The 21168-nt window shown below is 35.7% G+C and overlaps 4 protein-coding genes across 5 annotated transcripts; 1 reads left to right on the top strand and 3 right to left on the bottom strand.

Annotated features, from left to right (window-relative positions):
• Positions 1-565: 565 nt before the first annotated feature.
• LOC123867960 (E3 ubiquitin-protein ligase FANCL) lies at positions 566-3491 on the bottom strand. The gene is made up of 4 exons (XM_045910293.1): positions 2868-3491; positions 1770-1928; positions 981-1159; positions 566-887 (listed from the first exon to the last, which is right to left on the bottom strand). The coding sequence occupies exons 1-4, from the start codon at positions 3358-3360 to the stop codon at positions 789-791; spliced, it is 930 nt and encodes a 309-aa protein (XP_045766249.1). The 5' UTR covers positions 3361-3491; the 3' UTR covers positions 566-788.
• Positions 3492-6589: 3098 nt separating this feature from the next.
• Positions 6590-11290, bottom strand: LOC123867946 (DIS3-like exonuclease 2). Its single transcript, XM_045910275.1, has 3 exons — positions 8643-11290; positions 7949-8207; positions 6590-6924 (listed from the first exon to the last, which is right to left on the bottom strand). Exons 1-3 carry the CDS (start codon positions 11153-11155, stop codon positions 6727-6729), a joined length of 2970 nt encoding a protein of 989 aa, XP_045766231.1. The 5' UTR covers positions 11156-11290; the 3' UTR covers positions 6590-6726.
• A 1685-nt stretch (positions 11291-12975) lies between these two features.
• On the top strand, positions 12976-13813 carry LOC123867991 (multifunctional methyltransferase subunit TRM112-like protein). Of its 2 annotated transcripts, none has more exons than XM_045910330.1 (2): positions 12976-13114; positions 13400-13813. In XM_045910330.1, exon 2 carries the CDS (start codon positions 13418-13420, stop codon positions 13793-13795), a length of 378 nt encoding a protein of 125 aa, XP_045766286.1. In that variant the 5' UTR covers positions 12976-13114; positions 13400-13417; the 3' UTR covers positions 13796-13813. The 2 variants fall into 2 exon arrangements, with proteins under 2 accessions (XP_045766286.1, XP_045766285.1); XM_045910329.1 differs by having other exon boundaries at positions 12976-13209.
• A 992-nt stretch (positions 13814-14805) lies between these two features.
• LOC123867956 (cytochrome b-c1 complex subunit 2, mitochondrial) lies at positions 14806-20789 on the bottom strand. Its single transcript, XM_045910284.1, has 10 exons — positions 20614-20789; positions 20245-20381; positions 19726-19900; positions 19122-19253; positions 18210-18380; positions 17251-17342; positions 16532-16629; positions 15931-16094; positions 15173-15394; positions 14806-15009 (listed from the first exon to the last, which is right to left on the bottom strand). The coding sequence occupies exons 1-10, from the start codon at positions 20656-20658 to the stop codon at positions 14926-14928; spliced, it is 1320 nt and encodes a 439-aa protein (XP_045766240.1). The 5' UTR covers positions 20659-20789; the 3' UTR covers positions 14806-14925.
• Between the last annotated feature and the right edge of the window lie 379 nt (positions 20790-21168).

Below are 21168 nucleotides of genomic sequence, written 5' to 3'. Positions count from 1 at the left end.
GTCGCCGGCCTTTCAGGAATTTGTTAATTGCGAATAACGGTTGGCACGCGATAGGTTGACGTGTGCCCTTGCTTTCTCAATTCGCTGATTTTCCCCTGTATGCTACGTTTTGCTCAAGATATTGTGGTCTAAAGGTTCACAATTTAACAGTAGTCGTGATCATGTATAAACTGTTTTAAAAATGTTCTTTTCTAGACAAAAATCACAATCACAAAAGTTACTCCTACACTTCTAATGGGGTTTGAATATTTCAGTAAGTAGGTACACTTACTCTTGTCTTCCTTTTTTTTGTTTTAAAATAGCGGTCACACTTAAAACCTGAATTATTCAATAGCTGACATCTATGACAGCAATACAAACAAGAATAATTATTATTGTATGAGACACAAAATCTCATAGCCACATTTCCGAAATATCGGTTAGCTATAACATATATTCTGAGCTATGACTAAGCTATCTTTGTGCTTGTGGCGCCCTCGGTAAATAAAATTGGATCAGAAAAATATAACTTTACCCTCAAGGCCTACAGGCGGTAGCGGACAGGGTAACCAACTAATTAAAACACTTCGGCAGTTACTTCATTATATTTTAAATTAACTGAACTTACAGTTAACAGAAATGTATATTATCACAATTATTGTAGTAACTTTTTCACGTGGGATATTGATGAAGAAAAGTATTACCTTGTAAACCTATGAGGGCTTTAAATACAAGTCTTAAATAAAACAAAATATTAATAGTTATATAAAAGAAACATTTTACTGGCAAGTTTTTATTAATTAAACACATTATGATTCACTACACGAAATTGGTTGAAGACAAGTTGGACAACTGCCATAAGCTACTCCAAACGCAGGTGGTCGTCCTCCCTCACATGCCACTAACCACTGAAACACACACAGTAAGTTACAATCCATCTTAGAATTTAAATAATGCTATTAATAAATAAACAAAAATTCAGTATTAATACAAATACAAACCTGAAATAAACAATATTTATGATAGTATACATCACATTTAGGATTTTGACACAGTGGCTGAGGAAGCCCTTGACATTCTGCTAAATGAACACAAAAACAAATATTACAAGAAGGCCCCTCCACTTTATTATCTAATTGTTCTGCATAAGTATCTTGATTTTGAGGAATGTTATCCAGATCTGAAACAGGAAATTTTAACATGAAACTTTTAAAAATACATAAGTAAATTATGTATGTAGGTATATGATTATTTCAATACTCTCAAATGACAACCTGAGTACCTATAGGCCTTTTTAGGGTATTCCAAACCTTTGCCATGCAAATGAAAATTAATGAACTAAGTAATTCATTCATGTAGATGAAATATCAATGAAATGTTATTTTGCAATGCAGTGAATCTAAAAATACATGATATCATTATAGTTCGTTCGCGTTAAGAATGCTGTGAATCATCAGTGCAACTGCAAGGTAAAGGTGTATTCACAGTGGTGTCAAAATTCAAACATATTATATTTTTAAAGATTCAGTTTAATGAATTAAAAAAATACACTTAAAAGGTGAACGAACTGGTGAGGTATTCATTTTTTTAAATCATTTAATACAATTATAGGACGCAACCGACGCGTTCGAAGCTATGTCTTCAACTGGTCACTGTAAACTTGACCTTGTAATTTGAAAAGATTTGATTGGTTAGGAGGCGGGACTAGGCCGGCAAACAGAGATGACACACTGCTTTCTTAACGCGAACAAACTATAGTGCAGTTTTTTTTTCATTATTTAAATACTTACCAAATATACAGTTAATGTTTTCAACTATATTTCTATCATGGTCCCAGGTTAGTAATCCAGTATGTAGTTTATCATTCAGTGGTCCAGACTGTCCGATTAAATGGATGTTTCGGGCTGAGCCAACAGGAGTCACTTCAATGTGTAACTGAGTCCTGCAATCTGAAATATTATATAAAAATAGTATTACGTAACAACAAACAGCTACTCATATGTAACTAATAGCCATATCTCATGGAGATTGCAACCATCAATGCCATCTCCAGTCATAAAAAAGAATTAAAAAAATACTACCCTATCTATTAAATATACAGATAAAAGAAGTAATGTATTTCTGTGTATGTTATATGAGAAGAAACTAACTGAAATAACAATGTACAACTCAAACTCTCAAGATAAATCTCAAGTAACTAGAGTTTGAGTGCTAAAGCACATAGGTTGAAGAATTTTAAGAAATTCCACCTGAGGAAAGCTGGGGCTAATCAACTAGATCAAAATATACAAATGGGCATGTTTTTTGTGTACTACTAACATACAATTTTATAGTTCGCAATCACCATTATAAGTGTCAAAAGCCCTGCCTAGCACATGAATAGGTATAAATGCTAAAAAATCGTCCAAGTGCGAGTCAGACTCGCGCATCGAGGGTTCCGTACTCAGGTATTTTTTCTGACTCAAATAAAATAAAAATAATCAAAAACTATTATGCATAAAAATAAAATAAAAATCTGTTTTAGAATGTACAGGTAAAGCCCTTTCGTACGATAGCCCACTTGGTAAGTGTATTAATCTTACTTTGGAAATTAAAACACATTTTTATTATTTTTTTAGGATGTAACCACAAATTCACAGTTTTGGATTTTTCCTTTAATTGTGCTATAAGACCTACCTACCTCCCAAATTTCATGATTCTAGATCAATGGAGATCAACGGGAAGAATGTACCCTTTATATTTTCTTGACATACACAACAAACAGACATACAACAAAGTGATCCTTTAAGGTTTCCTTTATTCCTTTTGAGGTACGGAACCCTAAAAACTATGTGAGAGCATTACATCAAGTTTAAACATTGAAGAAAAAAAAATAAAAAGACCCAAACCAAGTAATATTCTTCTATAGTCATCTTTGAAAGTAGGTTTTAAAGGTTCTACCACAGTGCAGTGTTTATCAATATTTTCCAATTCTTGGAAGTATGCTGTTAAACTTTCAATGTAGTTCCTAAATACTGTTACAACTTCATTAATAGACGAATACTCTCTATCTTGATGTGGTGAATATGGAAGTTTAACATCAGTTATGGTAAGTTTATGGTGACTTTTGTATCTCAGATATATTTCATGTTCTCTTAGATCTTCCTCATCCATCAAACAACATTTGAGATCTTTTAATGATTTGCCAAAAGACACTGATATATTCCGTGAAATCCACTCAATCTCATCAATTAACTCTTTATCAATCAGATCTGATGTTAAATTTTGAGACGGTATAACAGGCTTTTCGGCATAGTATTTATGTAGCAGATTCATGAAACAATGCATAGAATTGCAACTTTCTGCATTTAGAAGTTCGTTTATTAAATCCATCTCCTTCATTTCAACAAGTATTTCTAAATTGAAACACTAATTTGTAGTCATTAGTTAAAATAATAAAACCATGGCAGAGAGCTCAAAAGCATTCAAAAATCTGCAAAATAATTCAAATATTCAAACTTAACTTCAAACCACATCGTCTTGACCAGCACAGACCACGAATCCGGTTGACCAGTCCAGTCTTGACATTGATATTTGACATGACCAGACATTTTTTGGCTCTGGGTTCTAGCACTTTTGAGCCTTACGACCAGACATGACCTCAATGCCTCAGACTACTGACTCACAGACCACAGCACCAATTCGCAGTGTTGCCAACTCTTTAAACCCGTTTGTCGCTTTATGGTGCCTTCAAAAAGTCGCCATGCCTACAAAAGTAAAAAAGTTGGTCTGCAAACAGAAAACGCGCATAGACAATGCGCTATGAAACCTCTAACTTTTTCTAAAATTCGATGTGCAATAGGTATTTTCTGCCGGGTACAATACGTTTCATTTTGAGTTTTTAAACGTTTTTAAAGTCGCTAAAAGTGAAAAAAAGTAGTTCGCGTCGTCAAATCTGGCGACTAAGCTGCTGAATTGGCAGCACTGGACACTTGTTTTTTTTTTCAATTTTATGGCTCTGGGTTCTAACTTTTAGCCTTGCCAGTTCAAATATTCACAGTAGTGTTTCCACCACAGAGTACTTAGTTAACCCTTGACCCAAAAAGAGGGGTGTTACAAGGTTGACGTGTGTATCTGTCTGTGGCATCGTAGCTCCTAAACTAATGAATCTATTTTAATTTAGTTTTTTTTTTTTGTTTGAAAGGTGGCTTGATTTTTATAGCGGCACATCATATTTTTAAATTTTTATTATTTGTTGTTATAGCGGCAGTAGAGATAAGTACTTAAACAATATTCTGTGATAACTCCTAACTACTTAACTAATAAGACTCACGGATATTTAAAGTCCGTAGACAGATAGACGGACGAACGGACGGATGGTATGCTGAGGCTTAGCAAGTAATAGGTTCCTGTTGGCACCCATAGGGTACGGAACCCTGAAAAAGACAAAAGAGTTACAAAGACGGAGACGATATTTTATTTCCTTCAAATGGTGCGGCACAGTGAACTACAAACAGGGGTTTGAAGACGGTAAAATTACAGCTAGCTACAGTCCGACAAGGCTCTTTTGGCACTTGTTTTAGATGCACTCAAATAACTATGTTTAATAATTTGGCTGTCCAAAAATAAGATAACTACCTAATTAGTCTATGGTGCACTTTATAATAAAATACCCTCTCTTCCGCTACTGTAAACCGTTTATTAAAATTTTTACTAGTTTTACTCATCTACATCTACAATTTATTTCGCCATCACTGCAAGATAAACATTACCTACTTACTTAATGTACATATTTACGTTTAAAACTCTTTAAAACTGGCTAAGATTAAGACAACAGCTCATTCTAAACTAAATTGACAGATCTAAGGCTGAGATCTATAGACACACTTTGACCTTGCAATGTTAAAACGAGACAGCGTTATACCGCGCGCTGGCATAAATCTGTCTCGTTTTAACTGAAACTTAGAGTCTTTACACACAACGTTTTTTAAACTCGTAGTTGACGCGCGTTTGAATTGATACAAACGCGATGCTAACACGCTTGTGTATCAATACAAACGATAACAAACTGTTCTGTTGGATAAAACCGCGCCGTCGACGCAAGTTTTTAAAACGCGCGTGAACGGTGCGTTAGACGCGCGTGTAACGATACAGACGCGCCGGTGTCGCGCGTTTGAATCGATACAAACGCGATGCTAACGCGCGTGTGTATCGATACAAACGACAACAAACTGCTCTGTAGGATAAAAGCGCGCTGTCGACGCACGTTTCTAAAATGCGCGTCAACGGCGCGTTTAAAAAACGCGGTGTGCAAAGGTCCTTAGGTCGAAGCCAAAGTTAAAGTGCGCTCTATAGATTTCAACCTAAAAGTGTCTTTTCCTCGGAGAGCATGAAGCAATACCTGATCTGCCATTTTAGTTTGGTTCATAGATTGCGTACAACAGAATTAGCCCCTGTGGGTACACAGATGTCGCCAATGGGGGTTACTATCCTATTTTGTGTACATGGACGCTCAATTTGAGCTACAATTACTGTAGTGTGTGCCAGCGACGCTGTCGCCAGTCACTGTCTTGATCTAAACTGCCTTTACATATAAAAATGCTCTCTTAAAAAAATACTAATAATGATAAAAGTTAATATTATGCTATTTAAAATTTTAAATACCTAAGGGACTTGAAACAAATTATTCAAGCATATACGACTGTACAAAGTTTTATGTACTAAATCCTCAAAAAAAAATATTAAAAAGACAAATTATATACATACAAGTGTTTAAAAATTATACAGTAATGTATAAAGCCTAAAGCCGTAGACAACAACATGTTTAATAGCTGAACAGATAAAAAACGGCAACAGGACCTCAATTTTAACTGTTAATCACCAACGCAAACTGCAGTGTGCCTTGAATCACAATCTAAAAACTGATTTTGATGGCAACAAAATCTTAAGAGTATTCGCATCTTTGTCTTACCCATGTAATAAGAAAAGAACAGACAATCTTAATTTAATTTAGAACTGTCAAACTGCCTATTGTTTGTAGATTACCTAGAACTAAAATTTAGATTGTATAATTTAAAATTCATTTTCGACCTTTTTAGCAATATTAAAAAAAAACCGGTCAAATGCGAGTCGGGTCTTGCTCTTTTAGGGTTCCGTACATAATTATGAACATCATATCATGAAATATTTCTTTTCCGAGCTAAAACATCACAGTAAACCGTCAAAGATAAATTTAAAAAATATTCATTTGTTTTGGTCACAGCTAAAAAACTATTTTATAAATCGTTGTTTTCAGTATTAATTGTTTAAATACAATATATGGTAGGTACGTAATATACCGAAATTTCATAATCCTAACTAATTTAGTTTTTAAGATAAAAAACAAAATATATATTAATTATACTCTACTCAATGAGTTCTAAACAATGATACCCCGCACAGAGCCCCACTGAAAAATAATTTAATTAAATTTCTATTTCAGTATTTGATTTTGGGTCAATGTTTTACACCAAATATGTAAAAATTACAGCTTTGTAACTCATTTAGTCTATAAGCTAGAGACTTATGACATGATAGACAGATGGACAAACAGACACAGCAGGGTGACATTAATAGGGTTCCGATATTTACCCTTTGGGTACGAAACCCTAAAAAGGATGCAGATACTCCAAATTTATAGTTTATAGAAAGACATGTGAATTGACACTATTGTCTGTTAAAAATCGGTCTAGGACAAAATTGGGATGTATGCATTAGGTCTAAAACACACTACACATTCGGTCTTACAAGCTTCGTCTCTACTTTAACCATATCGTCGCCTTTGTGCATTTCTACTTGTAGAATGGAGAACACTTCAATAACCTGTTCGACGGCAGGCGATTTTTCAGTTGGGTGCCACTTCAATTTCATTTTTGATAATTTAACACCAGCATCATTTTTTATACATCTATGCTCGCCTGGGAAATCCTGTGAATAAAGTAATACTAAATTTATTATAAACCATATAAATCCAGCAATGAGCGGGACTTCAATTACTTTTATTCATGGCATAATATTGCATATAAAATCATTGAAAAGAGCAACCGCCGAGGTTCTTGCTGGTTCTTCTCTGTAGGAAAGGCATTCCGAACCAGTGGTAGATGCTCTTGATAATTCAAAAGTACTTGTAAAAGTCTAATTGAATAAAAATATTTCGATTTTTTTATTTATTTAGGTACTAGCGACTCGCCCCGGCTTCGCACGGGTGTTCTATGGAAAAGTGGTTATAATGGCTAAAATATAAATGTTTGGTTTATACTATCGCGGACTTTTTTGTAGGCATTATTGAGTTCTACAACTTTTCTATAGAAGTCAACCATACATCTCTAACTATTTAGGCAGCGTTCGCGAGAATCGTTAACGTACGGCAGTTTTTTCGACGCCTTACTCCACAATTTTCACTACCACGAAAAATCCTATCTATTTTCCGGGATAAAATATAGCCTATACGGATTCGGAAGAATCCCTCTAAGTAATGGTAAAAGAAATTTTGAAATCGGTCCAGTAGTTTTTGAGCCTATTCAATACAAACATACAAAAATACAAAAATACAAAGGTTTCCTCTTTATAATATTAGTATAGATTCTGAGATACAATATTGTGACTTTTTCTGTTGTACAATATCTCTAAACTGAAATGACAGGTCTAATCTATGTTATTCTTTACTAAAGAATATAGATGGAGTATTGTGGAAGCTTGTGTTTTTAATCACAATTTAAGAGAAACACTAATGTGTTAACTAAATTAAAATTTTATGAATATTTGTATTTTCAACTGTATTTTAAACAAACAGTTTAAAGTTTTAGGTATATAACTAGTTTAATTTTAATTAAGATTGTACCAATATGGCTGGCATATAGGCCATCTATAAAAAACCCTTAAAGATATTAGAATTAAAAAAAAGAGATTGAGAGAGGATTACTAGGCACTGTGTGAAAATAAAATAACTTACATTATTAAAGAAAATTCTTCTGTTCAATCCCATAGCAACTATTATTACATCAATGTACTTTTCTCTGACTTCAACTACAACAGCTTCAGTGACCAGCGGTGAATTCATCTCAATGTATTTCAGTGTGTACAGTTCAGTTGACAACTCTCCTGCCTTCTTGGCATTATACTTCTGTTTGTTGCACTGCGCAGCCACCATGCGCACTTTGTCAACTTCCCACCGTGGTACATCCCTATAATTTAAGCTTGCAGCTAATAACCTGTAATTTTGAATTTTATTAAACATTAACACCCTAACTAAACAAGTGTAAATTAAAAATTTATAACACTGACAAGTGAAGGTTACAGTAACTAGAAAAGAGCTGATAACTTTCAAACGGCTGAACCGATTTTCTTGGATTATAGCTAAGAACACTCTCAATCAAGCCACCTTTCAAACAAAAAAACTAAAGTAAAATCTTAAAATTGGTTCATAAGTTTAGGAGCTACGATGCCACAGACAGATACACAGATACAAACGTCAAACTTATAACACCCTTCTTTTTGGGTCCGGGGTTAAAAAAACACACTTTTTATACACATTGTGTAAGTATAACAAAAATGTATGTATATCAGCAATATGTAACTTTTTATTAGTAAGAGCCAAAAAAGCATTAACTATAAAAAGTAGCAAAAAGTATGAAAACAAAAATTACCTATGGACCATTATATCAGCATAGCGCCTAATTGGACTTGTGAAATGTGTATAAAGTGGAACATTCAATGCATAGTGATGAAAATCTTCATCATCCTCACAACCACCGGCACAGAAATACTTTGCTCTAGTCATTGGCTTAGCACACAGCATATTAAGGACCATCGCTTTACCGCGATCTGCATTCTCTGGGTTCATGTAAGGCAGTAATGACCTATGCAAATCACCAGCAGATGAAATTTCAATGTCAATGCCCATTGGTTTCAGTGATTTAGCAAGCTGATTTAGCATATAAGTACTAGGTGGTGGATGACACCTTAAAAATGCTAGCTTAGGGTGGTCTTCATGAATTCTTTTAGCGACAGTCATGTTTGCGAGAAGCATGAACTCTTCGATAAGCTGATGACTTTCTTTACTGTCATAAATCCAGTAATCATCTGGCAAGCCATTTGTGGGATTTAAATGAAATGAAACTTTAGGTTGATCTATACGTAATGCACCTCCATCAAATCTATTTTTTCTAAAAATAGCAGATATTCTACCTAGTGTTTGAATAGTATTAAAAACGTCCTGATATTTGAAGCCATTGTATATTTCCGGAAAGGTTTTTTCTGCATCCTCCTGATTTTCAAGGACAGCTTGTGCATGATCGTAGGCTAACTGGCAACAGGAGTTTATAACTGTTTTTGCAAATCTATGACTTATCACTTGAGCATTTTGAGTAATTTCCCAGAACACAGAGAACGCAAGTTTATCTACTCCAGGAAACAGTGAACACAACATGCAGAGTTCATCTGGCAACATGTGGTAGGCTCTCTCTACCATGTAAATAGTTGTGGCTTTCTCAGCCACTTTCTCATCCAGCAGTGTGTTCTCAGTAAGAAAATGAGCAACATCTGAAATGTGAACTCCAATTTCATAGTTCCCATTTTCTAGTTCCCTACATGAAACAGCATCATCAATATCACGACAGTTAAAAGGATCAATGCTAAAGATGCACAATTTTCTGCAATCTTCCCTCAGTGTGATTTCTTCATCCGGTATAGTATAATCGAGGCGAGGAAATAAGTGTCTAACTTCTTGTCCAAAAGGTTTGATATCTAAGTCTGTTTGTGCTAGAATAGCTTTAGTTTCTGATTGCATGTCACCTGATTGTCCTATGTTACATACAATATGACCTAAAGCAAATCTTGTATCAAACCATTCTAAAATTTTAGCTAAAAACAAAGTGTTTTCATAATTTTTTGCATCTTGATAAAAGTTGTCTGGCCAGCATGTAAATGGTATGTTTAGACGTGGCATCCTGTGATCTCTGGGCACAAACAGTGCTTTCTGTCTATTTTTATCTGCCATCAGTTTTAAAACTCCTATACATGTTCTATTGTGGACCTTCTCCTTTATGTACACTACCTTTCCTTTCTTTTGTTTATTTTCATCATCATTTTCTTCATTATTATTATCAATATATTGCACAACAACAACATCACCTTCCAAGGCCCTGTTTCTATTCTTAATACCATCTATTAAAACGTCTTGTTCACTTTTATCCATACTCGAAACATAAGAATGTTGAAACTGTTTAGGGTTTATTCTTAACACTCCCTCAAGAAGCATGTTATTTTTTAAACCTGTCTCTACCTCTTCTGCAGATATGTAAGGATCAAAAGATTTGTCACCATCCTGTTCTTTATTTCTATGTCGTCTGCTTCTCTTACGTTTTGGTGAATTATTCTGTGCAGCAGGTATTTGCATGGGTGGGTGAACCACATGATTCTGATTATAGTTGTGATGATTCACATTTACAAAATTCTTATTCAACAGAGGATGTTGCAACACATTTTGCAAAAATTTTGGAGGAATATTCTGCTGTTGCGGCAAGGCTGGATATGAATAAACTGGAGATGTGGAATTATGGGGTTGTTGCAACAGTGGTGTATTCGGTACACTCGATGGAAAATAATGGTATTGAACCATGTCTCGAATGTACATTGTTTGCATTAAATGGAACTGTGGGTTATTAGCTAGGTTTTCTAAATACCTTGTACTTGTACTTGCATATAATGGGGTAATTTGTTTTAGGAAAAGCTCGTGAACTGATGACTGACCGCCGTGCATCGGAGCGGCTGGTGCCGATTGTATTGGTGCAGAAGTTCCATCCAATGGCATTTCTAACTGTAAATTCGCTCTTTTTCTAACGTTTTTCTTTTTAGGAGAATTTGGATTAGATATTTGGTCATCGTCTTCATCGCTGCTTATATTCAAGACATTGCATTGTTCTGCCAAATCACTTACCGCGTCTGAATTACAAAAACCTGTAGCGGATATTTTGTTTGGCTCCTGCTGTCTTGAATTAGAAACTGGAGTAGGCATTTTATTCGGATTAAGAACTGTATTTACTTCATGAATTGTACTGTTGTCGGAAATATTCGATCGCAATGGTGGACAGGCTGATGTTTGTGACGTGGATGGTATATTAAATAGAATGTTTCTTTCGCTGTCTTTTGTATTAAACATGGTTCATTTATGTTCTATAGTTTCCAGGAGAAACAGCCAATTTTGAACTAATCAACTAAATACTATTGTAATTAATTAAGAACAACATAAAATAATTATTACCGAAATGAACTCATACTGCTAAACAACCACTGACAAGACAAGTGACATTGACAACCAATGTGGCCATAGAGATAGTATAAAACCATTGGTCCCTGAATGTGACTAAGACTAATCACCAATACACCACATTAAAATAGCTAGTAAGTTTATATTCGGACTTCGTCTGTGTTGGTGTTAGCTGGCGGGCGTGCTCTGCCTTTTTGCAGTGTTTTTTTTTTTTGTAAAAACTGACTGGAAAGCGCTCTAAAAGGGTGCCGTGCGTATGTCCATGTCGGTGAGTGCCGGCACAGACGGGGTCCATACTTGTATAGTTTAACTAACTTGTTACAAATAACTAGAGATGGGCGTTTTCGTTGAATTTTGTTATCGATGCGGATCGTTGTTAAGTAAGCCGCATCCGATGCCGGCATCGATTCGACTATGGAATTTGCCAAAATTAGGTGCCGGATGAAGTCTGCCAGAGATAGGTACTCGGTAACGAATCGTTAGTAACGATGCAGTAATGATAACATTTTTTGCCTATAACTAAACGAAACTACTTCTACTCTTAAATATCTTTAACAGCTACGAGACGCCTAAACTAAATATTGCCAATGTCCTTCTACACGCTTCTATGATCGTACCAAATTTCATTATGTACAATGTATCCTACGCTGTGCGTAATGCAGTGATTTGACCGTGAAATCGTAACAAACAAACTCACTTTCGCAATAATTATAATATTTATTTGGGATAAAGTGTGAAGGTTAAAAAAGAAACAAAAGGTAGTTAATATTAGTCTTTATTTTTAACAAAATTGGAGTTCACATTGAGAAAAACCAATTTTTCTAATTTAGAACTTGAGAGACGAGTTCTGCGTTCATCTATACTAATAAATAAAATTGGAGTGTCTGTCTGTAATTTCGAAATAACTACCACATATTAAGGTCATATGGTTATTTGAACGATACCATAACTGAATCACACGTTTTTAAAATTTTTGTCTGTCTGTCTGTCTGTCTGTTTGAAAAGGCTAATCTTCGGAACGGCTGAACCGATTTTAACGGGATTTTCACATACAAGTAGAGGATTGACCAGGGTGTAACATAGGCTAACTACTTTTTTAACCGACTTTCAAAAAGGGAGTTGTGTTTTTCTACCTATGTACACCGAAATCTCCGAGATTTCTGAACCGATTTGCGTCATTTATTTTTTAAAATCGATAGAGGAACTTTGCGACATTGTTTCATAAAAAATTTGGATTCCAACTCCTCAATCCTGATGCTGCAGGGGATCTGACCAATCCACGCGGGCGAAGCTGCGGGCATCAGCTAGTCTGTCATAAAATTATATGAAAGTTACGTAATAGATGCTGTTGTATGAGGTGGATAGAGTAAATAGGTAAACCTAGTCTTTCCACATTAAAGATGTCGCATCTAGTAATGTATATATATGTAGCAGTGGCGTCAGGCGTGCCGACTGCCGAGTGCCGATGCGCCGCCCGCTTTCCGTTGCGTGGTCAACTATCTCGTTCGCACAGATCGTATTATTCGATTCGTTGCGGGCATCCGTTTTTCGATATATTGGCATCGGATGCCGGCATCGTATACTCGCATCGTTGTTCAAAAACGTTTTTACAAAAACGACCATCTCTACAAATAACTGCAAACTTGACATTGGCTAATCTTTGTAAAGCCAGACGAAAGAGAAAAAAAAAGTTTATATTCTCTTTGGTACATTTAGCCAGGCAGGCGAGAGAAAAAAAACATTTAGAAATATAAAAAAAATTGAATTTTGAAAAGTGAAAAATCTATAGACTTAAAGACTACAGCAGAGAGCAAGAGACAGATTCCACTTTTCAGAAAAATCTGTCATATATATAGTATGTCACGGAAATAATAAGCATATATTAAATATTTATAATACATAATTTAATAATTATTCGTGCTACAAACAATCAATGTTAATATAATGTTCGTGGATTTTTAATTATAAATATCGAATGCCAGTAGTTATCGAAATTCACGTTCCTTTTGATCATTTCAATTTTAACCTAAAAGATAACAAAATACAAAAAGCTCTTTATTTTTTATTGGAATGACTACATCAGGTTAACAATATTTCCACCAATGTAGAGTAATATTTTCAATACCAAATTAACAGGACATTGGTGTTACGAGAATGAAGCTGATTACTCATAACATGCTGACATCAAAATGTTTGAAGGGAGTACTCACAGGTTATCCTCTAGCGATTAACGCTACTGATGTGAAGGTGAACGAAGTTGACTTTAACCCAGAGTTCATATCTCGAATCATACCCAAACTGGACTGGGAAGTTTTGTGGAAAGCTGCAGACAGTTTAGGCCACAGTGACGGGCTACCCCAGACAGTGGAAGCTAATTACGAAGCAAACCAAGAGTTCTTGAAAAAAGCTCATCGAGTTTTACTTGAAGTAGAAGTCGAAGAGGGATTCCTAACATGTCCTGAATCAGGGCGACAGTTTCCAATAACAAAAGGCATACCAAATATGTTGCTAACAGAAGCTGAAGTTCAATAAAGGAGTTCTAAAAACTTAGACTTTATTATTTGGCTAGTTGGTCCACCCTGTCTTGTTCATGTGGAATTTCTGAAAATCAATCCTAGTGGGTGTTTCAGTCTCGCTAGAGCACCTACTTGCTCAACCTTATATCAAGTTTATACACCCAACATGTTAAGCTGATATTGTTAGAGATGAACTCAATGTTTACTTATCCTGCTTAATAGTACTTATATTAGGTTACCTACCTAAAATGGTACAAAAGTTGTCATGATAAAATCAAATTATAATTGGTTAGGTAAATATGTATATTGTATTAGCTTTAAGAGTACAATATATATTATGGTTCATACTTTATTTATATAATATTCTTAGCAAACTAATCTGCATAAAATCAGCCAACAGAATATTGTTACCAAACATTAATAGTTACCATTATTCAAGGTTTAATGTTTTATTGCATCTATCAAATCTTTCTAATTTTTCTGCAGCAGTCATAGAAATGTTGAACTAAATTACTGGATAGGACTATTTTTTTTTTCAAAATGATCATCCTGAGATTGCTATTTCCTATGTAGAGGTTGTTCAAAAATTTAATTATTATACTGAATGAAAGTAGTCTAGTTTTATGTAGCACCTAAAATAGCTTCTTATCATATTTGTAGTGTAGTAGGTAGGTATCTTTTTCACATTTTTTCTGCACAAGATTTCTTGATATGCCCAAAATTCTAAAACCATGCATCTTTTTGGGAAGTTTTAACATTTCAAAGGCATTGGCAAGAGAATCTAAAGACATTGGTTTCAGACCAGTCAGAAACCAGAAAATCTCCAATAGAAACTCTTAAAGAAATAAAAATTAACTGAATCCTGTTACCATCAAACAGTCCAAAGCTCTGGAAACAGCAAATTTTATCGCTCTCCAGTGAAGAAGCTAATTTTAACTTACATGGTGCAAGAACTTAAGCGACAATTTGGTTTATGGTCCCTAACTATCCAACCAATCAACAAAAAAGTGATAGAAACACATTAAATGGGTTTATTTATTTATTTAATACATACAACAATAAATTACAATAATCTATGTTCTTTATATTATCCTGATGGTGGTTGTGTAGGTTAAATAATATTCTAATAATTACTATTCCTAGCTTTTAAAGTTCATCTGTGTATGGTACGAACGCGAGATTTCCGGCTGCTCCCATAGACATCTTGTTCTTCACTGCATTTGAAACAGCCTGTAATAAAAAAAATTTATTGCGTTTCATAAAAGTCCATCGTCGAGATTACGTCATATTCGTCCTCTCAGCAATGATTCTGTCAATTTAGATAATTTTCTATAAAATTACTTTCATGCAGTACAGTCCTACATAGTAGGTACCTACGCGAATAAAAAAATACCTGGGAGATATCGCTGCTTGAAAGTTGGTCGATTGCATTAGCAATCTCAAGGGGCGACTTTACTGAGCGTGTGTAGAGACCCTGAGCAGCAATGGACTCGGCGAGCGCAGTACCATTCTCGGCTTCAGACAGCACTTGAACCTTGAGTTGGTTCTTGCCAGCTTTGATCGCGTCGGCGCTCAAGTTACCAGCTTTAAGTAACTTGGCGGCTGCCTTTACAGCCTAGAATGAAAAAGTAAAGGGATTAGTATCCACTTATTACATTGGTTCCTTTTGACCTCATAAATAAGTTAGGTCTGATGTTGAGTTAGTTTAGTTATCTACTCCAACTCCCATAAAAAGTCCACTGAATGACTTATCAACACCCATACCAAACCCTTGGCCTTAGCTGAAATTTTGCACAGAGGTTGCCTTTATAATGTAGACAATTTACATCTTGGCCAACCGAAACTGAGGACAGTCACTAGTCTATTATATTGCTGTTTAAATAACATTAAAATCATTTTTACCCAAAGAGCCACTAACATTCCCAAGTCTAACCATTCCCTTAAAAAACTACTGGGCCAATTATTGTAATGCGTTATTCTGAGTTATTCCCTTTCGAGTTACACTGTGAGAATGGGAAAATAAATCCTCTTAAGTCATTGAAATGCTGACCAGAACGCCCAGCATTGGCACTCTGCAGACTTTCGCTAGGTGAAAGACGACATCAAACGAGTCGTAGGGAGCCATGAAACTTATGTCAATGACATACTTACCGCATTGGCTTCGTCCTTGGCCACGGAGAGCACCACACCAAACAAGCCATTGTCAGAGTAAGAAACGTTGAAACCGCACGCTGCGAATGGTCCAACATTGCCAATCGCTTTCGCAAGAGGAGTATTGTCAGCTCCCCATTTAATGACTGGTCCAGTGCCAAGGGCTGCAACATTTACAATATAATTTAGCAACCTATTTCTTTTCTCCTATTAAAATCTTACGATTGGTGCATAACTTTGTTTATTTATTTTATAATTTGTTTATGATAGTGTTTTAGTTCAAGGAAATTTCTAAATAATTTTAAATACTTATCAAAAACAGCGGATTCAGCAAGATTTATTCCATATTTTAGACTAGCCGATGCCCGCGACTTCGCCCGCGTGGATTTAGGTTTTTCGAAATCCCGTGGGAACTCTTTGATTTTCCAGGTTAAAACGTAGCCTATGAGCTAATCCAGGATATTATCTATCTCCATTATAAATTTCAGTCAAATCCGTCAAGTAGGTTTTGCGTGAAGGGTTAACAAACATACACACACAAACTTTCGCCTTTATAATATTAGTGTGAAGTGTGATTTACTGGCCTGAGATTCGAGCATACCTTTAGCAGCCACTGCAAGAGCAAGGCTCTGAGGCGAGCCGGCGGGCGCGCCTTGTACAGCCAAAGCAACGTGCGCCAAATCACCGCCCATCTCCTTCCTGCCAAATTATTTTGAAATTTAAGACCCTAAAAATTTCATGATCAACCCATTTCCGCCCCACTACTGAGTACGGGTCTCCTCTCAGAATGAGAAGGGTTTAGGCCATAGGACAAAATAGAATATACCAAAATTATAAGGGTCGAAATACACGGGCCGGGTTATTTTGCCGGCGCGGAAATAGGCGCCTTGATTTATTAGTTACACAAGGATTTTTTAAAGTAAACCACTTCATTAGATGCACGCTAGCCTAATAGATGCCTTTCATTTTTATTTATTTGAATTTTTTTTTTTACTGAATACTGAATGGTGCAAGTCAGAAAGAAGGGCGTATGTACACTCATTCGTATTTGGTTTGTTTTCATGATTCGTGAAAATACGATTCGATGTGAAAAATTCACGTATTTTATAACATATGAATAAGTGTAAAAGCGTGGGCGTTTGTGCACTCATTCATATTTGTATTCATAAAAATACGATCAGAATTTTTACATCCAAAATCCGTCAAATACGAATGAATGCACACGCGTACGTACGTTGTGTAAGGCGGCCACTTTGAATAGTATTTTTTCGAAAACGAATTCGAATGAGTGCACAAACGCCCGAAGAATGTTCCTTCTACCTTAATTCGCCGCCGAAGTAAGTGCTGGCAGTACTTTGACCCTCAGGACCAGACGCAATCTGCAGATTCTGAGCAACCATAGTAGCTCTTTCCTGTCATTTTCAAAATACAGAGTTAGTATTATAAAAAAACACAATCATAATCTATTCATTTGATTGATGATTTCTACTGAAATTTATTGAAATCAAGAAATCTGATGGATGGAGATATATTCATAGACTCAACAGCTCAACGGTTGAACAAGCTGACTACAATCCAAAAAGTTGGCGGTTTAAATATTCGTTAAAAATAAATCTGAAATGGGGTGACAGCTATTCTTGTTAAAAGATTTTCTTGACTACAACAATGCCTAATGATAATGAAACGCGCTACCTAGAAGGGTACCCCCTTCCAGGTTAGCGCGTTAGTTTAATGTATCCATACCCGTATATGATAGTTTTTATTAAGAACTAGCTGATGCCCGCAGCTTCGCCCGCGTGGATTGGTCAGATCCCCTGCAGCATCAGGATTGAGGAGTTGGAATCCAAAATTTTTTATGAAACAATGTCGCAAAGTTCCTCTATCGATTAAAAAAGAAATGACGCAAATCAGTTCAGAAATCTCGGAGATTTCGGTGTACATAGGTAGAAAAACACAACTCCCTTTTTGAAAGTCGGTTAAAAAAGTAGCCTATGTTACTCCCTGGGCAATTCTCTACTTGTCTGTGAAAATCCCGTCAAAATCGGTTCAGCCGTTCCCAAGATTAGCCTTTTCAAACAGACAGACAGACAGACAGACAGACAGACAAAAATTTTAAAAACGTGTGATTCAGTTATAGTATCGTTCAAATAACCATATGACCTTAATATGCGGTAGTTATTTCGAAATTACAGATAGACACTCCAATTTTATTTATTAGTAGTATAGATGAAGCCGCACCTCGGTTCTGCTACTATGTCTTTCACTGAGCTGCTACGTACCTGACTGCCCCCAACAACGGCGACGGCGCAGCGGCCCGTGGTCACAGCGGTGGAGGCGAAGTGCTGCAGGGACTCCGAGCTGATGTTGCCGATCTTCTTGGGCGCGATGAACAGCGAGTTGCCAAGCCCACGGCGGTACGTTGCCTTGTGCAGCAAATCTACTGCACGCACCTGATTTGTATACATAACAAATTACTACCAGAGCGTAAATACAAGCAGATGGACATATTTTTGGGTGAAGTGGCTTTCCGTAACACCTATTTCCATTTTCCATACTAATATTGTAAATGCAAAAGTTGTGTCTGTTTGTCTTCTTCCATTTGACAGAATAGCTTATTCTATCATATAATAGCAGTTTAGCTTATTTTGACATTTGGTACAGAGAGCCAGCTTAAAGGCTACTTCTAATCCTAGAAAATCAGAGTGCTGTTGATGAACTTTTACAGAAGCAGAGGTATTACCTCCTGTAAACAAAAATGTTTCTGCAAATAAAAATCTTGTATCTTGTATCTTGTATCTTACAATAGAGCAAGTGCCTGCAAGTGCTAAACCTACATTTTTTTTATACAAGCTGAAAGTTTCTCTGCACATTGTCCCCAACACAGGGAGGAATGATCAGCGACTGTGAAGTTAGGGTTATTGTGGCTTTGGCAGAAAGCAGATAAGAAACTTTCAGCTTTTATAAAATAACAAAGGTCTGGTCCTCACTGGCTCTTAGTCCACAATGGATGGTAAGTTCAGAATAAAATGAGAAAAAAAAACCATCACCATCAGCACTGCAGAGCAGAGAATTAGTTTTACTTTCACTCTTTAGTTCCGTTCAACTCTTCTGTTTGCTCTAGCTATGTATCGAAAAATCACCCGTTGCGCAGGTACATGGTCAGACGCAGGCTAGAAAGACATTGGCTTTACCTGAGGAGGAATGGCAGCAAGATCAAACTTCAAGCGGGGAACATTGTCACTAAGCTCCCATGGCCTGAACTCCTGGTTTGACACAAGGTTGCTCAAGTAGTCAATTGCTTCTGGCAGGTTATCTTGGGTAGCCTGTACATTAAAAATATGTGATTGATGTTAAATTTATAAAAATGCTATTACAAGTAAATAAATAACATTGATAATTTCAAACATTTGTGCATCTTATTAAATACATAGCACAAAATCACTACTACATATTTTAATGTGTTTGTTAGTTGGTTCATCCTTCAATCAAAGTGTGTTTGTCTTCCACCACTGCGTTTTTCAGTGTCACCATTCTAGCAACATATACTTGCTAGGAACATAACAAAAATTGTGGCACCATATCAAAGAGTACATAATAATTAAAAGTGCCAAGATAAATGTGACAGCTGTATAAATTAATCAAATAGAAATAGAAAGATTTTTTTATTCAAATACTCTTTTACAACTAAAACATCAAATGTATCTGCCACTGGTTCGGAACGCCTTTCCTACCAAGCACTAGCAAGAAACTCGACAGTTGCTCTTATTAGATACCTAAAATTAATAATAGACTTACTTCCAGGGTGTAATAGATGAATTCGCGATCTCCAGACGCACTAACAGAAGCTCCAACTTGTGCCAGCTTTCGTGAAATCATGAAGGCACTAGCATTTTTGGTGGTAAGACCTGCTGCAGAGCGAAGTACATGAGCAATGCCCAGCTCAGTTTGGGGCTCATAGCGAGATCCTGCTCTGTAAGATAGTAGAAAATACATAATCATTTTAAGCTGCAGCCAAAGTAACAATTTCTCTTGTTATAGAATGAAACTAATAAAAGTAAAGGTAACCCAACTAAACTCAAGTCATGCTTATGTTATAGAAGTTTGTAAAAAGAGTATACAGTGTATATAAATATTAATGAATATCATAGAATCTCTGAACCTGGAGTGATTAAATAATGTGGCTTAGGTAGTAAACACAGAGTAAAGACCGCGAAGAAGCGTGTAGAAGGCAAATGCTATTTCATTTCCTTTACTTAGTTAATGTGCAAAAACAGAAAATCAATTATTATTACTTAATCAATCAATATTACTTACTTAAATGCTATTGTTACCCTTGCAACGGGTGATCCATTATCTAAGGCAGCTACAAAGGTGTTATTGGACAAAACTCCTGATTGAATCTTCACATTATTCTTGACAGCAGCTGGTGCAGCTTGAGCATACCCCCTGGTCTATACAGATATCAAATACTTAATTAATTTAAATAAATTCTGGTATTAAAAAATTACAATCATAAGGTCGTTATTTCGAATTAGCAAATGAAACCAAAAATTATAACTTATTATTAAGTGCGATTAAATATTTTTATTGAAGGGCCTGTCTTTTACATAACACTTTTGACATAAGTGCAATACATTTTGTAATGAATTAAAGGTTTGTAAAAGTGGAAAATAGAATATTTACCGTAACATGACGAATTATGGGCGTCGCTAGTGCTTTTGACGACATTTTCAATTATATAACACCAACTTTTAAATAATTTGTATCGTGAACCGTCTCTATTTTTCGGTTCCGTTCACAAAATTCAATAGCAAAATGTCTCAATTTTTGTGAAAACTCAAACCACAAAATAAATGTCAAATGATTCAGAGATTAAAGATAAACGTGGAATTGTGGTAGAATTGGAATCATAGACAAACTCAGATTTTCGACACTGACCTCTAAAAATAAAATACACGCTGGATTGATGATCTGATTTTGAATTTTTGCGCTGACAGGCGACAGCAATAGTAAGTAAGCGTTATGAGAGCGTGCTTGGACCTGTGTTAGTGATGACATATAGCTGACAATACGAAGACCATTTGATTAAAACTGTGAATTATATTTCTTGGTGGTATGCTTGGTGGGAAACTTTAAACTGGCACAAAAATGTGTGGCACATCTCTTCCAGTGTACATTGTACTTGTAAATGTCCACTTCAGTGGTCATCGACCTTTAGTCTATGATTTCCAACTTCGG

The sequence above is a fragment of the Maniola jurtina genome, chromosome 9 (genome assembly GCF_905333055.1).
Source record: "Maniola jurtina chromosome 9, ilManJurt1.1, whole genome shotgun sequence".
Classification (NCBI taxonomy): domain Eukaryota; kingdom Metazoa; phylum Arthropoda; class Insecta; order Lepidoptera; family Nymphalidae; genus Maniola; species Maniola jurtina.
The sequence above is the reverse complement of the archived record's forward strand: the minus strand, read 5'-3'. Positions and strand labels throughout refer to the sequence as shown.

Bases quoted from the DNA above. Each gene is read 5' to 3' on its own strand.
- LOC123867960 (XM_045910293.1), bottom strand. From the start codon at position 3,360: ATGAAGGAGATGGATTTAATAAACGAACTTCTAAATGCAGAAAGTTGC. The intron at 1,929-2,867 runs GTTTGGGTCTTT...ATAATATTTCAG, and splicing joins CTATAGAAGAATATTACTTG to ATTGCAGGACTCAGTTACAC. The intron at 1,160-1,769 runs GTAAGTATTTAA...TTCCTGTTTCAG, and splicing joins AAACATTAACTGTATATTTG to ATCTGGATAACATTCCTCAA.
- LOC123867946 (XM_045910275.1), bottom strand. From the start codon at position 11,155: ATGTTTAATACAAAAGACAGCGAAAGAAACATTCTATTTAATATACCA. The intron at 8,208-8,642 runs GTAATTTTTGTT...TCAAAATTACAG, and splicing joins GCTGATATAATGGTCCATAG to GTTATTAGCTGCAAGCTTAA. The intron at 6,925-7,948 runs GTAAGTTATTTT...CTTTATTCACAG, and splicing joins GAAGAATTTTCTTTAATAAT to GATTTCCCAGGCGAGCATAG.
- LOC123867991 (XM_045910330.1), top strand. From the start codon at position 13,418: ATGAAGCTGATTACTCATAACATGCTGACATCAAAATGTTTGAAGGGA.
- LOC123867956 (XM_045910284.1), bottom strand. From the start codon at position 20,658: ATGTCGTCAAAAGCACTAGCGACGCCCATAATTCGTCATGTTACG. The intron at 20,382-20,613 runs GTAAATATTCTA...ATATCTGTATAG, and splicing joins CCATAATTCGTCATGTTACG to ACCAGGGGGTATGCTCAAGC. The intron at 16,095-16,531 runs GTATGCTCGAAT...TAAATGTTGCAG, and splicing joins TCTTGCAGTGGCTGCTAAAG to CCCTTGGCACTGGACCAGTC.